General features: G+C 34.7%; 1 protein-coding gene across 1 annotated transcript; it reads right to left on the bottom strand.

Moving 5' to 3' along the window:
- Nucleotides 1-2,552: 2,552 nt before the first annotated feature.
- LOC126721425 (receptor-like protein 43) lies at nt 2,553-3,598 on the bottom strand. Its single transcript, XM_050424454.1, has 2 exons — nt 2,934-3,598; nt 2,553-2,781 (listed from the first exon to the last, which is right to left on the bottom strand). The coding sequence occupies exons 1-2, from the start codon at nt 3,596-3,598 to the stop codon at nt 2,553-2,555; spliced, it is 894 nt and encodes a 297-aa protein (XP_050280411.1).
- Nucleotides 3,599-22,324: the final 18,726 nt, after the last annotated feature.

The raw sequence follows: 22,324 nt of genomic DNA, 5'->3' as shown, positions 1-22,324 counted from the left end.
AACTGTAGCTGGTTTAATCCAACTGTTGTGTAGTCTGTTGTTTTGTTTTTCTCCCCTGTGTGGTATCAAAAAAAATATAGCTGCTTCACTAAGAATAGACATTTCAATTGTTTTTGCATAAACTTTAAAAAAATCAACGTCAAGCTAGAAAAGAAGTCCGCACTGAGAAAACCTGAGAAACTACAAATGGTTCTTCATTATATTTCCCGAATTATCTTGTTGTTTTTCAAATAAACTAAAACCTGAGAAAATACAAAATAGGACATATTATAATATAATTTTCCCTCAAATCAAGTCAACAACAGACACCATTCATTAAAGGCATTTAGTGTTGTAAATAAAATGATAAAAAAATATACTTGTATCAAGGAATATATATAAATTAGTCAATAATAGGACAATGTGATTACAGGCCTCTAGTAGGAGATCTATAACATGCTTGATTCGGACTCCTCCTATGGAGTAGTTGTCAAATTTCAACTTTTCAATCATGAAAGATTAAGCAAGACTTGAAAATACATTTTTATAGATAATTTTGTTTTTATGATTCTTCATTGATTTCATTTTTTCAGTTATAAGGATCGATCTAAATTAAAATAGACGAACATGTAAAGTCAAAATTATATATAAAGCTAAAACTATTTAGGGTCTGTTTGGATAGAACTTATTTTGCTGAAACTGAAAACTGAAAACTGAAAACACGGTAGCAAATAAGTGAAAAAACGTGGATGATTATTTTGGTGATACGGGTACTGTAGCTCAGCTGAAATTACTGTAGCAAATAAATATCAATTTTACTCTAATTTTTTTTTTTCCCTTTCCTTCTTCAATTCACTTCCTTTCCTTCTTCAATTCACTCCTCACCGTACTAGCTAACGCCTATGCCATTGGAGAGTTCCACGCCCAACAGAGAAATCCACAAGGAAGACCTATATCGATCCGACGCTGGTGAAGAGCCGAGGAAGACAACCCAGTCTGACGCTGGCGAAGATCGGGTTCCTTCTGTGGTGGTGGATGGGTTGATCGGTTGCGGGTTGTTTTAATGGGTTTGATTTGCATTTGCTTGGTGGATGGGTTGATCAGTTCCGTTTGCTGGGTTTGATCATTTGATGGGTTTGATTTTTTTTTTCACATGGGTTTACAGTTTTGGTTTCACTGTTTTGATCTTCTCAGTTGATGGGTTTGCTGGGTTTCAAGAAGATGAATCATGGGTTGATCGGCAGTGGGTAGATCCATTTGATCAGTTGCTCCGATTGATGGCTTGATCCATTTAATGACTATTGATTTTTTTTCACATGGGTTTGATTCATATGGCTTTGGTTTCACTGTTTTGATGGGTTTGCGGTCCTTCATCATGTTCTGGGTTTGATCGATGAAGAACGCGAAGAATGGGGTTGTTGGGCTTGTGCAATGAATCATGTTCTGGGTTTGATCATGTTCTGGGTTCATCATGTTCTGTGCTTGTGTAATGAATCACCGTTTTGATCAGACCAGTTGTGCTTGTGCAATGAATTTTGCTGTCTTGTGTTCATCGTGATTGGGTTTTGATGAAACGGTGCGTCTCGTATTTTCATTCCTGCGTTTCAACTCATTCCTACGTTTCTCATCTTAGCGTTTATTTTGGCTACTGTGTAGCGTGGGTCCCAGCAAATATTAAACGCAAACGTGAAACGTAGAGACAAACGTGGATCCAAACAGCCTCTTAAAGTGAATATGTATAGATAATATTTTTGTGTTAATTTCTCATTATTTTAATATTTAGTTATAGCATTAAAATTAGAGTATATGAATATGTAAAGTTAAAACCTCCTAACATGAATTTGTAAAGCCAATATATTTATTTATTTAATATTGTCAAAATTTTATAGATTAAAAATAAATAATAAATAATTATGATATAGCTAATGATGTGGTAGGTGAGATAATTTAAAAGGAACTAGTATAGTAACCATAAATACTATGCTTCAGCTTTTAGATATAGATATATATATATATATATATATATAAATATAAATTGTTGTTATTCAAAAGTACCAAAGCATCACAGCCATAATCAAGAAAATCTCACAAAACATTAAGGCCAACAAATTAATACCTAAAATAAATGGCAAGAAATTGCAATAGAGTAGAGAAATTTCTTCTCACACTAGAGCATAAAGCAGGGTCATTAAATGAAGTCTAACCTAAATAAAGCATTAAAATGTTGTGGTTATATAGTATTAGCCTAGGTACTCTCCTATATGGCTATACATTAAACATATGAGCTTTTTTTTGAAAGGAAGCATAGAACCTTATGCACCCAGTAACACTAGTAATAAGCCTCACAACAACACAAGCACAACCATTCCTAACTGGCATAAAGGAAATTAAAAAAGAAAAATCTTCTTAACAATATAAAGACAGTTTTAAGGAACCAAAAAAAATTATGAAATTTATTAGTATATAAGAATTAATATACCTAGAATTAGAATTTGCATCCACCAAATTCTTCTTCATTGGGTTCACCCACAAGCATTCTTCTTGGATCTTCGTATCTTGTAATGGCTTTTTCCTTAAACAATATTCACTAGCCATTTTGGGGTCCCACTTGAGAACACAAGATAACCCAAACCCAATCCAAAAATGAATCCACAACCATACCCCAACAATACAACTTTCCAATGAAACCCATTTTCAAATTTGAAATCATCTTCTTGAGTGATTGAAGATGGTGGTGGTGGTTGTTCCTCATCATTGCCACAAGATTTTGCCAATGGAAATCCATATAACCCCAAGTTCCCACTGTAAGAATCATTCATAAAGGTATTGAACTGTTTACCTTGAGGTATCTGTCCATAAAGACAGTTTTTTGATAGGTTTAAAATTCTACTAATGTGAGATCTGCCTATTGAATAGGAATTTCACCTATGAGCTTGTTTGAAGAGAGATCTAACCATTCAAGATTGGTAAAATTTCCCAATGATGGAGGCATACAACCTATAAGATTACTATGTGAAAAATTAAGCCCCTTCAGTGATCGAAGCTTTCCAACTGCTTTTGGAATTCCTCCTTTGAAATTATTGTTGGAGAAATCAATGGTTGTGAATAGACTTTGGATTTTCAGCATTTCAATAAAAAACCCTTTCATCACCACTATCACAGAATCTTGATAATACTTATTACCCATATATTTCAATTGACCTTTATCCACATTCGCTTTCATCAATGCTTTCAAATATTTGAAAACGTTAGTTGGCAAAATCCCATGGAACTCATTGTGAGAGAGGTCTATGATTCGCATGAATTTGGTCTTGGGATTTCCTATGGCACCATGAAAGCTGTTTGATCGCAAGATAAGAACTCGCAACTTTGGAAGAGTTCCCAGCCAACTAGGGAAGGTGATATTAATCTTGTTGTTACCAAAATCTAGAACTTCCAACTTTCTACAATGGACCAATGATTGTGGCAATGATCCTTTCAATTGGTTGTCATTGAATTTAAGACTTTTCAAGTAATAGCCCTTCACAAATGTTTTAGGGATAGTGCCATGAAGATTGTTGCTTTGCAAATCCAAATCTATGAGATGGCCACTTAAGTTTCCCAAACAAAGAGGAATCATGTTATTCAAGTGATTAAATGACGAATCAAGATATTGGAGGGAACTGAGATTGAAAATCAAGAAAGGTATCTCTCTAGTTAAATTATTCCTTGAGATTGAAAAGAAAGAAGTATACAATGAAGGTACTGGAAGTGGTCCTTGAAGCATGTTAGAACAAAGATCAAGAATTTCCAAGTAATTCCAAGGAAGGTGTTCTATACTTAAATATGTTTTTAGTTTAGTAATTCGGTCAATATTGTCCAAATTTGCTATTAGCTTAATATTGTCCAATGTGGAATGGATGGAAGGAATACAATGAAAACAAATGAAAGTTAAGGGACTGAAATGAAAAAGAGTAAAACCTAAAGATTGAATTAAAAACAAGTAAAAGTTAGAGGTGTAATTTGTAATTTAGCATTCGTTTAATAAGTATTAGTAAATAAAAAGTCAATTAGAGAACTTTTAGAGTAGAATATACCTATTAAATAAAATTTGTTCAAGGAAATTTAATCAAAACTAATTTAGATATAACTATCAAGGGAGACATCAAGGATTCCAATATTCCCTCCTCTGTTATAACTATTAAATTAAAAAAAAAAAAAAAAAAAAAAACAAAACAAACTTCAAAATGGGTCGTATTATTAGAAGACTTTAATCCTAATATTGTTGCAATGAGTCTTTGGTTATTGTTCATAAAATAAATTTAAACTTTGAAAGTAATGGCCACATGGTCCCCCTATATATCGACTAGCATGACTTTTGAACTATATAATTGTTTGATGATACACAACTACTCTTTATAAGTCATTGATTCTCTAAATTCAGTCATACTTGAAATCCCGTATTATGGGAAATTTGTAGAGTTGACACTCTTGGAGTCTCCATGATTCAAATCCTCCCTCATTTGTTATAACTATCAAATTATCCAAAAGACTTCAAAGCATATGGTTCTGTTAAAAGACTTTAATCCTAATTACATTAAACTAGTCGCTAACCCGTGCGATGCACGGGAAAGCTATTGATAACTTCCCTAATATGGAAAAAAAAAAAATCAATATCATGATGTAATTTATATACCAAACCAATAAAATCTATCACTTGCATGATAATAAAATTTATCACATGCACTGAGAAATCGTGATAACCAAGAGCTTGAAATCATATTTAAAATATATATAATTGATATAAGTACTATCCAATACAATTAATTACACAAATATAGTTTTCATACTCATTCAATCAAATATCTTTCATAATCATTCTTGATATCCAAGATGTATCTAAATTCTAACATTGCCAGTAAACAAAGATGCTAGACCTTAATGGAATTGAAAAGGCAACATAATGCCGATTTACACCATTGCTAAAATCATCACTTTCCATTATTGCAAGAGAGAGAGAGAGAGAGAGAGAGAGAGAGAGAGAGAGAGAGAGAGAGGTGGCTGTTGTGTTGTATCTCTTAAGAAGAATTTACCCTTTACATTTTTTTTTTTGATGTAATCAACCCATAACAAAATAGATGTACCATGTTCAAAGCATGTACATTTGGGAGATTAAAAGTAAGGAAAATGAACCCATCTAAAGTTTTTTGCTCTTCCTCTTGATGTTGACTTTTCCAACATCATCTAGAATTAAATTTATATACTCCTCAAAACCCTGTAAGGCATAAAAATTAACTTTTGAACAAATTTACATGTATTCACTTAAAATTGTGAAAGATGCTAAAAATTAGGTTGATATCAGCCTTTTAACCAAAATTCAACATTTTAATGATGCACATCAATTAGCAATTTTGCCATTGTTAGTTGCCACATATATCTTTTTATTTGTGACAAATATGGTGCAATTTTGGCCATTAAATTTCAATCAAAAGCCATGATTAGAAATACTCATCATAAATGTGATTAAAAAATTGAAGCAGTAAATTACAACCCTCTGCATGGTTTTTTTTTTTTTTTTTTAAAAGACTATCCTTAACATTTTATCTTCAAAACATTAAAACAGGGAATGCTGCAAAAATTTGGAATGATTTACCTATATATAGCTTAACCATACTTACTACTCCATATAATTCAAATCAAGACGTTTGATTTTCTCCCCTCATCACTCAAACAGATTATCAACTAAAATTTTAAGAATAGCATTACATGCAAAACCCAGAAAAGCCCAACATTGAAAAGGACAAAATCAATAATTAGAAGTCTCTAAAAAACATTACCACCATCATGCAATATCCAATACAACCACTTTTAATAAGCACTATGAGAAGCAAATATACAACAAAATACCTAATCTACAAAAATCTATAAAACTAAATCAAATAGCTGTTACTTATCTAACTCTCTCACGGGAACCTCTATTTTTAATAAGATCATCAAGTGACATATCCAATTTAGTAGCCATAAAATCAGTAGCCAAAGAAATAGTCTTTGAGAGAAAATTATTTTGTTTTCTTTAGGATAATCTCTTATGGGGTTTCTACGATTTTGATTAGCTTTATTGTTTTAGACTTGAATTTTCCTTCAATTCTTTATTTCTTATTGTTACCTAGCATTGGATGGATTACTCATTTATTGCTTAAAAGCAGCTTTTGATTTCAACTTCATATTTCTTACATAAACAGAAGTTACAGGACGTTCCCATGGAAGTTATTGATTGAAGTGTAATGTGTGTGTGTGTGTGTATTCTGCCAATACACAAAGAAATGGAAGGCAACAACACAAATCACTTTACTACCATTTCATTAATATTGAAGTTTCAAGGAAATCATCACAGTAACAAATCAGCGTGAACTGGACAGACCAATTTCATTACTGATTCATGTGCCTGTTAAAGTCTATTTATTAACCATGGTGGACCATACATCCCACTCACCTCAAGATTTTTAATGAGATTCCACCCATCTACGGTAGGTTATTCTAGGAGTCTTCCAATATATATTTAAAAGACAGTTTTATTTATGATCACAATTAAGCTCTTTATGATACATGATGCACAAATTATTCTAGATAGTGACAATAATAAGTTCTTAATTTATTTTGTTCACAATAAAATAATACAAACATGTGTAATATGTTTACCTTGATGAAAAGATTGTATCTTTAACCCCAACTTGGATATTCCTGATGCAGCCTAGTATTGGGAATTCAGCAATTCCCAAGGTCTCAGCCCTCTGTAAGCCAAGAAAACATGATGTGAAATTAGCTGTAATGTAGATATGGTCATATACACCTTAACCTCAACACTATATAAAATTGTAACAAAAGAAACAAATAAATGATTTAAAAAAAAAATAAACAAAACAAAGCAATACAAAGTTAGGACTAATATAACCAAAGAGAAGACTATGAAATTTTGCATCAATGATGAGAAAGTTAAATATTTCAATTACATCAATAAGATAAGGAAAATCAAGAGAGCCCCATTCAAACTATAAATATGCTAGTGTTAGTACAGCCTCACATGTGGAGCCTTTTCACTCATATATAGAGAACAACTTTAACATTGATAGTGTAAAGAAGTAGAGTCACTAAAACATTTACCATTTGAAAGAAATAGATATCGGCAAACAAAGAATAGATGAAAAAAATATCTTCAAAAGCTAAGTAGGATTAAAAAATGAAAATTATTACTAAATTGCTCTAGACATACAAAGTTCTTAAACAATTCAAGCCATATAGGTCCCAAGTTCAAGTGAAACAATTATTTTTGGCATTTCTGGGAAGTAACAATGGGGAAAGAAATACCCTTTCTTTATCTCAGATTTAGGCTTCTTATAAACTTCCTTTTCCTCTTTTTCTAACAAAGACAGCACCACCTTAACAAAAACAGTTCCCATGAATCAAAATTCCTAAGCAAATCTAAATATCCCCATAAGCAGAGCACTCAACAATAGGAGTGTAGGACTGCTATATTAATAGGAAATATTTTCCTCAAAGTGAAAGCTTATCTGAAAAAATTCAGTGAACCCTTCACATTGAAGTTAAGATTCAAAATAACTTTCAGTAAGGATGGAAAGTTTTCTATTAGATTTTTTTTCCTTGTACTTCCTAAGTGATGGAAAGTTTGGTTTAGGCATTTTTACAAATGCTTTGGGGAACAAATAACATAGTCACCAACCAAAATCTTCAACTTGTAGTACAACTTTAAACAAAATACAAATGTATAAATAGTTACTAAGTATTTAACATCTAACCACTGTAATTTATCACACACACAGTGAAGTATACAAAAAATTTCCAATACCAAGAGCGATATAAACAAAGAGAAAGTAAGAAAAACACAGAAAGGACACTCACAATGTGGTTCATGTGGGCGTGAGAGATGCAAAAGAAGTCTTGCTGTATCTTCTGCTAGGGACAATGACCAATATTGAAAGCCAAATTAGGAGTATGCAAACTTATGCAGGTTTTGTGGCATGCAATTGACAGATCCTTCACCAGTAACTTAGTTTTGGCTGACCAAAGCACCACAAATTTCCACATCTTCTCTTCCTGCCCTTACAGATGAAAAGTAGCTATTCGTAATTATGAGGTTGTATCACAGGAACAACATACTCTCCAATGATAAGTAAATGGTGTTATTCAATTTTCTCTCTAGAAAGACTTTAGGTTTGAATTCCTATAATCCATTTATTATAAACCCCAAAAAAAGGAAAGAACGGTTTAGGCATCTAAGATTGGTTCAAACATTGCGTGAATGTGTGCCTAACATGAACAAAGGTCTTCTTCAATAACTAAAAAAATAAAAGTAATAAACCCTCCCTAGAAAACGATTTAAGAAGATGATGCTAAAATCATTAAATCAACAAATTTGGTCAACCAACAGAGTTAGCAGCTTCAACTAAACTTGAACAAATCAAACCTAAAATATAAGAGAGGCATATTGATACAACACTGAGGCCAATATTCATTCATAATTCATTTACTAACCAAAAAAAAAAAAAAAACAAAACAAAAAAAACAAAAAAACAAATTAAGAAAATTAAGATTAATAAAGACAGATTTTCAGGGGTTAACCCACCATGGCACCAACAAAGTCAGAATCGCCTTTGAAAAGGCTCGTACGGCATAATCTTCTTAACTTTCCCATCATTTTCTTGTGTTTCACTCCCATATAGTCTAAGCCAAGCTTCAATAATTCCTATTTAATTTTTTTTTAAAAATTTAACGCCAATAACCTAGAGGTCAGAGGTCAGTTCGTGTTTTGTGTTTTTCAGGGAAAAGATGGAGGCTGAGAGAGTTGAAGAAGAAGCAGATATCTTCAATTTTGCACGGGTTCAACCTTAATCAAAACCAATTATCCAAATACCTAAATTAAAGAAAATCAAACCAAATCCAAGTACCTAAATCTAAGATAGCAAAAATTAAATCATAAAATACCTGCATTGGTAGTGGCTTTGGCGATATATGACGGTGGCGGCCGGAGGCTGGCACTTTTTGCCACTGAAGGAGTGAGAGAGTGACCATGGGCTATGGTTTAGGGATTCTGAGAATTGAGAGAAGCAGAGAGAACAGCAAAGAAGAAAGAGTATTCGGTCTCTCTGGAGCCTAAAATAAAAAGAAAAATAAAATAGTGAGAAGTGAGAACGCAGAGCATCGGGTTGGGGATTCTGAGAATTGAGAGAAGCAGAGAGAACGGCAAAGAAGAAAGTATTCGGTCTCTCTGGAGCCTAAAATAAAAAGAAAAATAAAACAGTGAGAGAACGCAGAGCATCGAGTAGGGTTTTAAAGTTTTTTTATTATTTTTATTATTTTATTATTATTATTATTATTTTTAATATGGTGCTGACGTGGAAATTTGTGGAAGCTTCAAAAGCTTCGGTTTTATATATATATATAGATGAGTCTTTGGTTAGTGTTCAGAAATTCAATTTAGACTTGGAAAGTAATGGCATCATGGTCTAGCTATTAACTAGCATGATTTTTGGACTATATAACTGTTTACTAAAGATTCATGCTAGATTGAACTAGGAGAAATCATGTTAATTGTCCTAGTAAGTTTCAAATTAGTATTTTAATAATGTAAGGTTGAATTTATTCAACCATCTAATTGGCTTTATTCCGTGTCAAATTTGCTTGTATTTCAGCATTTAGTAACCTTGCATTTAGGTGGGTTTGATGTAAGGGTAGTGAGTGAGATAGAGTGAAGTTTGTTCAAGAGTGTGCAAGAAAACAGAGACTTGCGGCTTGGCCTCGCGGGTGACTCACGGCTGCAAGCCGCCAGACGCAGCACACGTGCCAAGCATGCTGGAAGGTGAACAGTCATGCAAGCTGGAGCACTACATGACAAAATAGGACAATTGGCCATACGGTTATCTCGCGACTGGATCTCGCGATTTAGTCAAGCCGCGAGGTCAAGCCGCGAGCCACCCCTGTTTTGTAAAACCTGACGTTTCACATTCCTCTACCACTCTAGTATAAATACCCCTTTTACCCACAATTGTAAGAGAGCTTCCAGAGAGAATTTTGAGAGAGAAACCCTAAAGAAAAACAAGATTGATTCACCCATAATCTATACATTAGAGTCTCTTCAAATTCCTCAACTCTCTTCCTCTCCATTGTCAAATCTTTGAGAGGCATTATACCAAACCTGATTCTCACCATTATCATTACTGTGAGAGAGCTGTTTGGATTTCTGGGAAGCAGTTAGGAAGGAACCAATCTTCATTGGTTGATGCTACGGTCTAGTAGCGGAATCCGGGAAGCTAGAAAAGAAAAAGGTTCGGCGCAACCTCGTTGGAGCAAGAAGCTTGGAGGGCTTAGGTGCACTGGGTAGATTAGGCTTGGAAGGTCTATTGCTGTCCATGTATCCCAACTGTATTTTCTAGTGGATTGTTTACCGCTTGGAGGGCGGCGGAGAGGTTTTACGCCGAGGGCTTCGGTTTCCTCTTCGATAACACATTGCGTGTTGTCTTTGTGTTTGCATCTTCCTTCCTCTCTATCTTTGCCTTTTTAGTATCTGCTGTGGATTGTGTTTTGTTTCGGCTTAGATAGTTTTTACCAATTCCATATTATAGCTTATGTTAAGTTTCCACACACTAGTTGTTTGACATATTGCTTGAATTGGTTAAGTTGTAATTTGGGGGTCTAAATGTTCAAAGGTGTTTATATACGTTTTTTAACTTTCAATTGGTATCAGAGCGGGTACACTGTTATTGGTTTCATTACCATTGTGTGATCCTTGACTCACTTTTGAGATGGATCGGTCTCAATCCCTAAATGCACCTCCATATTTTGATGGTAGTAATTATGCTTTTTGGAAGGTTCACATGAGAGCTTTTCTGTGTTCTATTGATGAATCCGTTTGGGATGCTGTTGAGATTGGTTGGACCAGACCTGAGGCAGCCAAATCCACTTGGGATAAGGCAACACTTGCTGCATCTAATGCTAACAGTAAAGCACTCAATGCTATTTTCTGTGGTGTGTCTCCAGATGAATTTCACAGGATTTCTCATATTACCGTTGCCAAAGAAGCATGGGAGATTTTGGAAACCACCTATGAAGGCACGAAGAAAGTGAAAGACACCAAGTTGCAAATGCTGACCACTCGGTTTGAGGAGCTCAAAATGAGTGAGGATGAGTCTTTTGACTCTTTCTATGGGAAGTTAAATGAGGTGGTTGTCAGCAAGTTCAACTTGGGGGAGAAAACGGAGGATTCAAAAATTGTAAGGAAGATCCTTCGATCATTGCCGGAAAGTTTTCGTGCTAAAGTAACGGCGATTGAAGAGAGCAAGGACCTTAATGACATCAAAGTCCAGGAGCTGGTTGGTTTTCTTCAGACTTATGAGATGTCGCTGCCCAATCAATGGAAGAGTAAATCTCTTGCTCTTAAGACCATTAATGAGAAGGTGGAAGATCAAGACTCATCGGGAGAAGATGTGGTTGACAAAGATATTGCATACCTTGTCAAAAATTTCAGAAAGTTCTTGAAATTCAAAAATAATGGCAAATTTGATGATAAAAGAAAATTCCAAAGTTCTGGAAGGGAGAAAAGGGAATTAAAAAAGAAAGATGGAAAAGAATCCCAACCTACACAAGGTGTCACTTGCTTCGAATGTAACGGACATGGACACTTTAAGAAGGAATGTCCGAATTATTTGAAATCGAAAGGCAAAGTGTATGCCACGACATTGAGTGACTCGGATTCATCTGACTCAGAATCTGAAGAAAGCTGTGATGGAGAGGGGAACTATTCAGCTTTTATGACTATTGCTCATGTTGAGTCTTCAGATGAGTTGAATCTGCTTGTACGAGACCTTGGAGAACATAGTGATGATGAATCACTAGGAATTGTTAAAGAATTAGATGCTGAAGAAGATGAAAGCACAGCAAATCTTCAAGAGAATTATAACTCACTCTTGGAGAAGTCGGGTGAGTACACAAGGGTGGCCAAGGCTGCTGTGAGAAAAATGAAGAAGGCAGAGGAGGACTACAAAAGTCTCCTAATCCGATATAGGGAGGCCAAATGTGAGATAGAAACACTGAATGGTGAGCTGTCCAAAGCTTACACAAAAGTGAGATTTCTTGAGAATGAGGTTGTGCAAGCTAATGCTAAAATAGAAAGAGTCACCACCAAGAAGCTAGATGATGTTATCTCATCTCAAAAGAGCTTTTCAGACAAATCCGAATTGGGATATACCGAAGGAAGTAGTTCATCTGGAAATGTCACTAAAGAAGTGAAGTTTGTAAAGGCCAAAGATCCAGTTGTAGTTGACCTTAATGAAGAGAAGCTCAAGATGGAGGAGAAGAAGAATGTGGTGAACCAACGGATGTTGAATCCCCGTAATCAATCTGTGGGCAGGTCTGAATCTCATGCCAAGTCACGCCCACGACCACAAAGAGGTCCTAGAGCAACTTATGTGTGTCATTATTGCGGACTTCAAGGGCATACTCGACCAAATTGCCAAAAGCTGAGAGCAAAGAATAGTGCAACTCCTCAAAGGTCAGGAGGACCTAGAAATGATAGAAGAAATTGGGCAGGTGATCAATCTAGAGATCAGAATGGTGATCCCGGAATGATGAACGTGATGAAGATGATTGGTGCATTCACCAACTGCTTGGAAAGCTTCTCACGAAGGTTTGAAAGCCCTAACTCCCGTACCCAATCGTATAAGGAAATCACCCCAAACGCAAGTGACGTGTGGGTGAAAAAGGGTACTCATGCATAAGCATTACAACATGTCTATGCATTAATACTTCCTATGCTTTGTGACGATGTTTGTTTGTTTGCTTGCTGTTTTTGCTGTTGGTTGTTTGCTTGTCTACTTGTGCATATTTTTCATTTTGTTTTATCAATCTTTTTGCTTTTAGTGTCAAAAAAACAAAAATCACATAAAAATTAGAAAATCAAAAAGCTTGATTGACTTTGTTGAGCTTTTGTCTCAAAACTTGTTTTGCCTTGTACCTTTGTGCTAATGGCTTTGTGCATTTTCGAGCATTGCTTGTTTTCATGCACTCATATCACTGTGGAAAAAATCTTGAAATCTATGTGATTGTTGTAAATAGATTTTCAAACTTGTCATGAATGATTAGTGAATGGTTATGTTGATCTTGAGACATGCATAGACTTGTGTCTATATATCTTCCCACTATTTATTTTTGTTTTTGCTAAAAAGAGCTCACCAAATGTAAATCTCCAAATGAAAAGAGATATTGAGCTGCAAAAGTCTGTCGCACATTCTAGTATTCGACTAGGAAAAAGGGTAAGTGACTTTATAATAAAGAAAATGTTTATTCAAAAAGCCAAAGGCTTGTTCATTAAAGAAAAATATCAAATATCACTCTCACAATGAGAGGTGATTGCCTCAAAAGATCAAAATGATCAAATGTTATGATTAAAAGTGGAGCTAAATGTAAAGCTCCAAGTTATGTTATCAAGTTTTCATGGGAGGTCATATATACATATTTCTATAATTGAGATGGGTCACATGATTTAGTGCTAATTGTGTATGTTTTGGTTGAATTGATCATTGAAGCTTCACATTAGACTAAGGACTATCTCATTGTTGATATCCACACACAACACACAAGTTTATGTTCAATAAATGCCATATTCATTTGTGTGATTGTACTTGATGAAATGTGTTTTCACATGCTCAATCTTTGTTAATTCAAGCACAAAAAGATTTTTGAGTGTTTTAGGTGTTTTTGGAAAGTATTTTATTTGAAAAATCTGAAAATTTCAAAAATCCAGTTTTGCCCTGTTTTGGCGGCTCAGTCGCGGGTATGTCAAGTCGCGAGCCTTAGTCGCGTCTTCGCGAGTCATTTTTGGTGACTTGTTCGCGAGTGGAAGGTCCAATCGCAAGGGTTACACAGAGATTTTCGCGGCTCAGCTCGCGACTAACTCGCGGGTAGACCTTCCAGTCGCGAAAAACACTTAAAATTTTTTTTTCAAATTTTTGTCCTTGAGTGTTTTGGCGGCTTGAACTGGCGACTTTGTGGCGACTCAATCAAGTCGCGAAAAACACGTGTTTGGTAGAAATAGGGGCAGTTTTTAAATATTTTTCAATTTTCCCTCGAACATTTGTGACTGTTCATCTTCTCTCTAAACTATCTCCTTCCCAAACACTCCGTGCTCCCATTTTCAATCTCCATTGTTGCATATTTTCTGCTCAAATTCTTCAAGTCACAGGTATGGGTTTTCAGTTTTGAACTCATTTCTACTTGATTTTGTGTTTTTCCCCTTGATTTTTCGCATTTGTTTATGTTTTAGAGATGGGTTTGTGATTCGGCTATTGCTCTATGTTCATGCTTAGCTTGCGGATGCTGTTGCTAGAGTTTGTTTTGATCTTGGTTGTTTCCTTTTTGGTCTTCATCCTGTGCTTAGCTAAGTGTGTCTTTTATTTTATCTGATCTTGAGCTGTTGAGTTGTTTCAAAATGTTCTGTTTGAGAATGTGAGTTTTACTGTGCTGAATGTGCATGTTCTATTGTGTTAATCTGTTGGGAGCATCTGTTAGTTTCAAAGTGCTGATTATGAGTCATATCAGTTTTCCATTATATGTCTCATGATTTTATTCTCCCCTGCATTCTCCCTGTTGTTCTTGTGTTTCCTATTTTAGGCTTATTTATCCATGTGGTTGATCTAAGTAGCTTATTGTTTAAGTGTTCAAGTTCATCTGTGTGGCTGAAATCTCTTTGTTAATTACATGGTACTGACTAGTTCTACACATATTTTGTTCTATGCTGTTATGGCCTCTTCTGATTGTTCACAGATGGCTCCCTCACCTCCGAAGAAGAAAACTCCTGCAAAGAAGGCTGACAAAAGATTGAAAATGGATTCTAAACTGTTTAGGTCAGTTCAACACTTTGAGAGATACAAGGATATCTTCTTGAAAGCAGGAATTATTCAAGAAAGATTTGTAGATTTGGAGGACTTAAGACAATCCTTTATCCCCAGCTGTTTTGAAGGAAGAGGATGGGAAAAGCTTCTGAGTGATCTCCCTATAGTGTGTGAACCCCTGATTAGGGAGTTTTATTCAAATGCTGTGATAAGGGAGAATGAGTTAAGTTGCTGGGTTAGAGGTAAAGAATTCATTTTGGATGCACATGTCATTGATGATGTGCTAGGGCTTGAAGGATTAGAAGATCAGGAATTTATCAATTACAAGGATAAGAGTGTTTCTATTGAAACAGTTCAACAAAGGATAGGTGGGCAGAGAGAAGGGAAATGTTTGAATACCACTGCCTTTCCAGTGGACATGAGGTGTCTAACAATAATCATGATGTTTAACCTCTATCCCATATAGAAGTTGACTACAATCAACTGTGCAAGAGCAATTTTTCTGATGGATCTCAAAGAAAAGAATTTCATTGACATAAGTTCCCACATATATGACACCATTGTGGATGAGACAAGAACAACCTCTAGGCCAAAATTGATATTTCCCAGTTTGCTAATGAGGATTTTTAGAAGGAAGGGTGTTCCAATCCCTCAAGACATCAGTCCCATGTCCACACCCTCTGCAATTAACAAGCTTACCTGCAAAAGGATAAGTGTTAGGCTTCCAGGAGAAGAAGATGAAGGTGATGAAGGAAAGGGTGTCCCAATGGAGACTGAAGCAGAGGCAGCAGGGCATGCATCAACCTCAACACCCAGGAGGAGTGGCAAAAGGTCTAGAGCATCAACTTCTTCAGATACACCTTCAGATGCTTTCCAAATCATTCTGAAACGACTTGATGGGATCAGAGAAGTCCAGACTGAGCACTCTGAGAGGATGAGAGCCATGCAGGACCAGATTGATGTTTTGTCTGCAAAACTTGACAGCTTCACCACCCAGCATGAACAGTGACCCTTTGGCCATTCCAGTCAAAAAGGGGGAGATGTTTCTTTCTGTTGTTAATGACATTGATGATGAGAAGCAGAAAAGCAGCTCTTAAGGGGGAGTAATGTGTTGAGGGGGAGTTGTCAAAGTTGTCAAAATCAGAGACTTTGTTTATATATGCTTATGTTTTGGGTATTTAATGTTTATATGGGTTTGATACACTATGGTTTTGGTGTATAGTTGTTTCTAACTCTTAACCTATACTCTTAGTTTAAACTTTTATATATTTTGATGATGTTATTCAGGATGTTTTGTGTTTGTACCCATGTGCTTTTGTAAGCTTTTAGGGTTAATGTTTTATGCATAGTTTGTAGGCTTTATGGTATGTACCTTGCTTAATGCAGTCTTTTTGCTATGTTGAAATTAGTACTTTAATCTAAATGTCTTGCATTTTGATTTTTGTACTGTCACTCTTGTGCCCTTGTAGGATTGTTCCTAGATGCATATACCTTGTGTATTATGAATTGGTTGAGTGTTGAGCATACAAGTATCTTGCCTTGGGCTTGTTAACTTGTATGTCCTTGTGTTCATTCCAAGTGTGAATGAGCACTATGATCACTACCTTGTGGTGTTCACTTGGTTGATCAAGCCATGGTTTGTTTCTTAACTCCATCTTTGCTTGATCATATATTGCCTATTTCATATGCATTTTATGATTTTATGATTTTCTGCTTACAATGATCATGGTGTATTGTTGTGTTTCAGGAGTATTATGTTCATATGATTCAAGTGCTTCACAGCTTCTAGAGTTAGGTGTGAGTGAGTTTTGTTCAACTGTTCCCAACTCACATGTTAAGTCTAGAGTCTGTTTTAGGGTTTTGTCACGGAATAGCCAAAGGGGGAGATTGTAAGGTTGAATTTATTTAACCATCTAATTGGATTTATTCCGTGTCAAATTTGCTTGTATTTCAGCATTTAGTAACCCTGTATTTAGGTGGGTTTGATGTAAGGGTAGTGAGTGAGATAGAGTGAAGTTTGCTTAAGAGTGTGCAAGAAAACAGAGACTCGCGGCTTGGCCTCGCGGGTGACTCGCGGCTGCAAGCCGCCAGACGCAGCACACGTGCCAAGCATGCTGGAAGGTGAATAGTCATGCAAGCTAGAGCACTACAGGACAAAACAGGACAACTGGCCATACGGTTATCTTGCGACTGGATCTCGCGACTTAGTCAAGCCGCGAGGTCAAGCCGCGAGCCACCCCTGTTTTGTAAAACCTGACGTTTCACATTCCTCTACCACTCTAGTATAAATACCCCTTTTACCCACGATTGTAAGAGAGCTTCCAGAGAGAATTTTGAGAGAGAAACCCTAAAGAAAAACAAGATTGATTCACCCACAATCTATACATTAGAGTTTCTTCAAATTCCTCAACTCTCTTCCTCTCTATTGTCAAATCCTTGAGAGGCATTATACCAAACCTGATTCTCACCATTATCATTACTGTGAGAGAGCTGTTTGGATTTCTGGGTAGCAGTAGGAAGGAACCAATCTTCATTGGTTGATGCTACGGTCTAGTAGCGGAATCCGGGAAGCTAGAAAAGAAAAAGGTTCGGCGCAGCCTCGTTGGAGCAAGAAGCTTGGAGGGCTTAAGTGCACTGGGTAGATTAGGCTTGGAGGGTCTATTGCTGTCCATGTATCCCAACTGTATTTTCTAGTGGATTGTTTATCGCTTGGAGGGCGGCGGAGAGGTTTTACGCGGAGGGCTTCGATTTCCTCTTCGATAACACATCTTGTGTTGTCTTTGTGTTTGCATCTTCCTTCCTCTCTATCTTTGCCTTTTTAGTATCTGCTGTGGATTGTGTTTTGTTTCGGCTTAGATAGTTTTTACCAATTCCATATTATAGCTTATGTTAAGTTTCCACACACTAGTTGTTTGACATATTGCTTGAATTGGTTAAGTTGTAATTTGGAGGTCTAAACGTTCAAAGGTGTTTATACACGTTTTTGAACTTTCAAATAAGATACCTATGGTGGGCTAGACACAATACTCTCTTTGAAAAGAGGAAACTAACACTAATCTCATTCTTCTTTCACTACAAAAAAACTAGGTTTGGGCGGCGTTTTGTCTTTGCAGCATATCCAAAACCGCCACTATAAGAGACTAATCTCATTCTTCTTTCTCTCTCTCTCTCTCTCTCTCTCTCTCTCTCTATATATATATATATATATATATATTTGTATTTGTGCACGCCGGAAATGAGACTGTTGGGCTTAACCTCACTTGGGCTCACAACTTATTTATAGGGTGGGTTTTAGGATTTCTTACTTTGGGTCGTTCTCGACACAGAAACTCAAAGTAATCTCTCTGCTCTCTTCCTAAATGACTATTTTTTCTCCCTTTTTCTGAACCCCCTTTTCTTCCCTAACTTCTCCTATTTATAGTTCTAAGTTAGTAGGGAGATCATGATTACTGTCATTGTTAGTGCAATTGAAGGTCCAATATTATCTGTTGTAAGTGGATGTTTAGGTGAGATTGGAACGCAGCGATTATGGCTTTGGAACTTGGTTCCAACTTAGGTGAATATGCTCAGTAGCGATGTTCCCCGAACTGCCGAGTATCCTATGGTACGTCGGGACAGGGTTTCAGTGAATGTTCGGGAAATTTATGCCGAGCATAGGTTGGGGCCAAGGCTCAAAACTTGTATTTCGTGAAGGTAGTTTCAAGCAGAACTTAAAGTGATGGGGCCATGCCATTGTGACTGAGCCTAGGGCCCACCTGGGTCTTGGGACCTCGGTGCCGTACAATATTAAAGACTATAAAATTACTGTTGAAACTTATTGTTGAATATAGCTTGTAACTGAAATTCATAATACCAAACAATGACATTGTCATAACATGAAATGATATGTTGTGACTGTCAAAGATGACAAACAAGTCGAAGAGGACAAGTCCAAATTGTGTTGCTATCACCCATCTTTCTCCATCACGCCATAATTTCTTATCACTTTCTCTTTCAGTGCAGAATTTCTTAATATCACTAATTTTTTCCCCACATTCTTCGTTAAATCTAAAGCCAACAACCCCTCGCTCATCACCAACATCTTTTTCACCCTCATTTAACTCCTCCTTAGATGCTTATTTTAAATGCATTTTAGAACCTTTGTTAAAGACTTTAGTTTAGAGCTACAACTCCATCAAATACTCATAATTTTTTTTTTCTAAAATTGTGTGTATATATGTGCATGAGAGAGAGAGAGAGAGAGAGAGAGAGAGAGAGAGAGAGGATTGAAGCTCAAGTTGTGAACAAATACAAACCCATGAATTCATAATCCAAATTTGTCATTGGAGTAAAAGAGAAAAATAATGGTAGTCTTAACAAAAAAAATTGTACCAATTTTTATTTTTTATTATTATTGCGAGAGACCTTTATATTATTTTTAAGACACAATGAATTTCTTAATATTACGCTATTGATCACTTATTTTATTTGTTTCACACTAGCATGTCCTCTTTTTTTTGGTGGTAAATACACTAGCATGTCATTGGTCAAGAGCGATAATGTTCCTTTATAATTTATTCATGGGATCGATCCCTATTTTTGTCAGAGTTTTTTTATTTATCCTAAATTTAGGAATATTGATACTATCACTTAAATTTATTACCCAAAAAAAAGGACATGATAAGCACAAAATAGAGTCAAAATATAGATTTGTATTTTGTATCATAGTAAAAGAATAATTTTTTTTTTTGAAACAATCTTGTTTTTTAAAACTATATTAATATTGGCTATAGTTTTTCTTTCTTATACTAATTAAATGTTATGAGAATTACATGTCTTTCCTAAAATAAATAATAATGTTCAAATAACACAAAACTGTAATTCAATTTATTTATAGCACACTAATGTAATTCAATTTATTTATAAAACAAATAAAAGGAAAGAAAACATTATCCATAAAATCATATTTACATTTAATTTAATTTATAGCCACTACTTGCTCCTTGTTAGCGTTGGTCAGCCTAAAGGCTCGTTGGCAAACCATAGTTTCGCGTTGGTTAGCCCCTTTATTGTTAGCCAATGGACAGGCGTGTGTTTGGGTGGTCCCGCAATGGAGTTTCCTGAGGAGGTGGTCCCGATAACAAGGAAACCAGTGGTTAGTAATAGTTCCACCAGTAATTATTAATTGCTTGGAAATAGAATAAATACGTTTATCAGCTCATCATCTATTTGCTTGTTCACACTTAGGTTAGGCACACACTAATTTGAACCATGGACTATGATGATATAGATTATGATGAAGGTTATAGCATGAGTGATATAGACAATGATTGGTTTAATGCTAATATGGATTATGAAACTAATTTTGACTTTGACAGCGATATGGATAATTATAACTATAATAATACAAATAATTGGAGTACTTTCACAGGTAATAAAATCAACAGACAGACTAATAGACACAGTAATAGTTTCTTAGATATGATTAATAAAAAATTTGAATCTTTAGAAGCCATTGAAAGAACCACCACCGTAGAAAGAAAAAATGATAGAGATAATAGAATAGACAGTTTTTTGGAACTTTATGAAAAAAATTAAATCTTTAAATTCAAAACAAGAAAGAAACTTTGAACCCCATCAAAGATCATCTTTAGTGACAGATAATTGGTATGATAGAAAAAATAATAGCTTAGTAAGCACCGACAGATTCATAAATAGTAATAAAAAAGACTATAGTCAAGAAGTGCAAAAGATGATAGATGTAGTAAAAGTAAAAAGTTCAATAGAAAGACAAGGAAATAATAATAAGAACGATGACATAATAGAAACAATACAAAAAAAGAAGCTAGATGGAGACAAAGAAAAAGGAATAATAAGGAAAGGTATAGTAAAAGAGATGTTAGAAAGAATAGAAAGACAACAAGGCAATAGTACTCTAACCAATTCAAAAGATGGAACTCTACGTAAAGAGTTAGATATAGGAAAAGACATAGTAAAAGAAAGAAACATGATAAAGAAAGAGAGAGAGAAAGATAGTCTAGAAAAGACAAATGATAGTCCTAGGAATGATGATAGTTTAAAAGAAATGTTAGAAAGACAAAATAATGATATGATACGTAGGAAGCTAGATACAAAAGAAGAAGAAAGACTAGTCAACAAAGATAAAAAAGCTGATAGTTCCAAAAAGAGTAATAGTTTTAAAGAAGAAATTGATGAGAGACTAAAATCAATTGAAAGAACTGTGGACTATACTTGAGACAACAGTCTAGTAAAATTGGCCAAAAAGATAGAAATTTTAAATTCACCAATAGAGATAAAAGAAATGGAAAAGGACATAACAGTATTAGAGATTACTGAATTATCAGAAAATGAGAAACCTGATAAACATATTAGAAATATTATTTGTCATAAATGTAAAGAATATGGGCATACTAAAAAACAATGTGACAGACATAATAAAATTTTTAAACAAATAAGTAAATTAGAATTTGAGAAAGACATAATAAATGAATCAATGGAAATATTTAATGTTAAGCAAAAAGAGATAGATCAAGTAATGAAAAAGGAAGAAATAAAATCAACCAACCCACTTAAAATTAATAAAAGAAAAAGGAAACAAAAAAACATAATAATGAAATTGATAGAAAATCTACCGAATCATCATAAAGACAAGAAAGAATATTTGTTAAAATTGAAAGATTCTATAGAAATACCTATTGCTTGTATTAGGTGTAGGAAATATGGACACCATGTTACGGATTGCAGAAAAGAAGAAAAAGCCAAGAAAGAAAAAGACAAGAAAGAAAACATAAAAATAAAAATAAAACAAGATGATGTAGAGATAAAACTAGTAGCTCTACAAAACTTAATGACAGAAGCAAAAATGGTAAAATAAGAAATTAAAGAGGAAAATTCCACAGACATAAATAAGCAAAATATTGCAGAAATAATAAATTTAAAAGAATTTGCTAATCCCATAGACAAAGAAGTTACAGATATTGATGTTTTAAATAATAATAATGAATTTGATGATGATGGCAATAGACAGAATTTCTTAAGTTTAATTGACAGAGTAATTTTCCAAAAATGGCATACAGAAATTACTTTAGTAATTAATAAAGAATTCTCTTTGATAGAAATAGATTCAGGTGCTGACATGAATTGTATACAAAAAGGATTAATACCCTTAAAGTATTATGAAAAATCATCTGAAATTAACTCAAGCTAATGGTGAAAATCTCATAATTAATCACAAAATACCAAATGTTCATATATGTAATAATGGAATATATTTTGAAACAACCTTTGTTTTAATTAAAGACCTTCCTTCTAAAATTATTTTAGGAACTCCTTTTATGGCTTTACTTTATCCCTTTTTAGTGATAGATGTAGGAATTAAAACTAATGTGTTGGGAAAAGATATATTCTTTAGATTCATTATATCACTTGTCTTGAAAGAAAAACACTCTTCCAAAAAGGTTACTATT

Source organism: Quercus robur, chromosome 4 (assembly GCF_932294415.1).
Source record: "Quercus robur chromosome 4, dhQueRobu3.1, whole genome shotgun sequence".
Lineage (NCBI taxonomy): Eukaryota > Viridiplantae > Streptophyta > Magnoliopsida > Fagales > Fagaceae > Quercus > Quercus robur.
This window is presented reverse-complemented; position numbering and strand designations above follow the sequence as displayed.

What these genes read in the sequence shown, in the direction of transcription:
- LOC126721425 (XM_050424454.1), bottom strand. Translation starts at nt 3,598, where the DNA reads ATGATTCCTCTTTGTTTGGGAAACTTAAGTGGCCATCTCATAGATTTG. An exon ending in AATTTTACCAATCTTGAATG is followed by an intron (nt 2,782 to 2,933) that starts GTTAGATCTCTC and finishes TGATTCTTACAG; the next exon opens with TGGGAACTTGGGGTTATATG.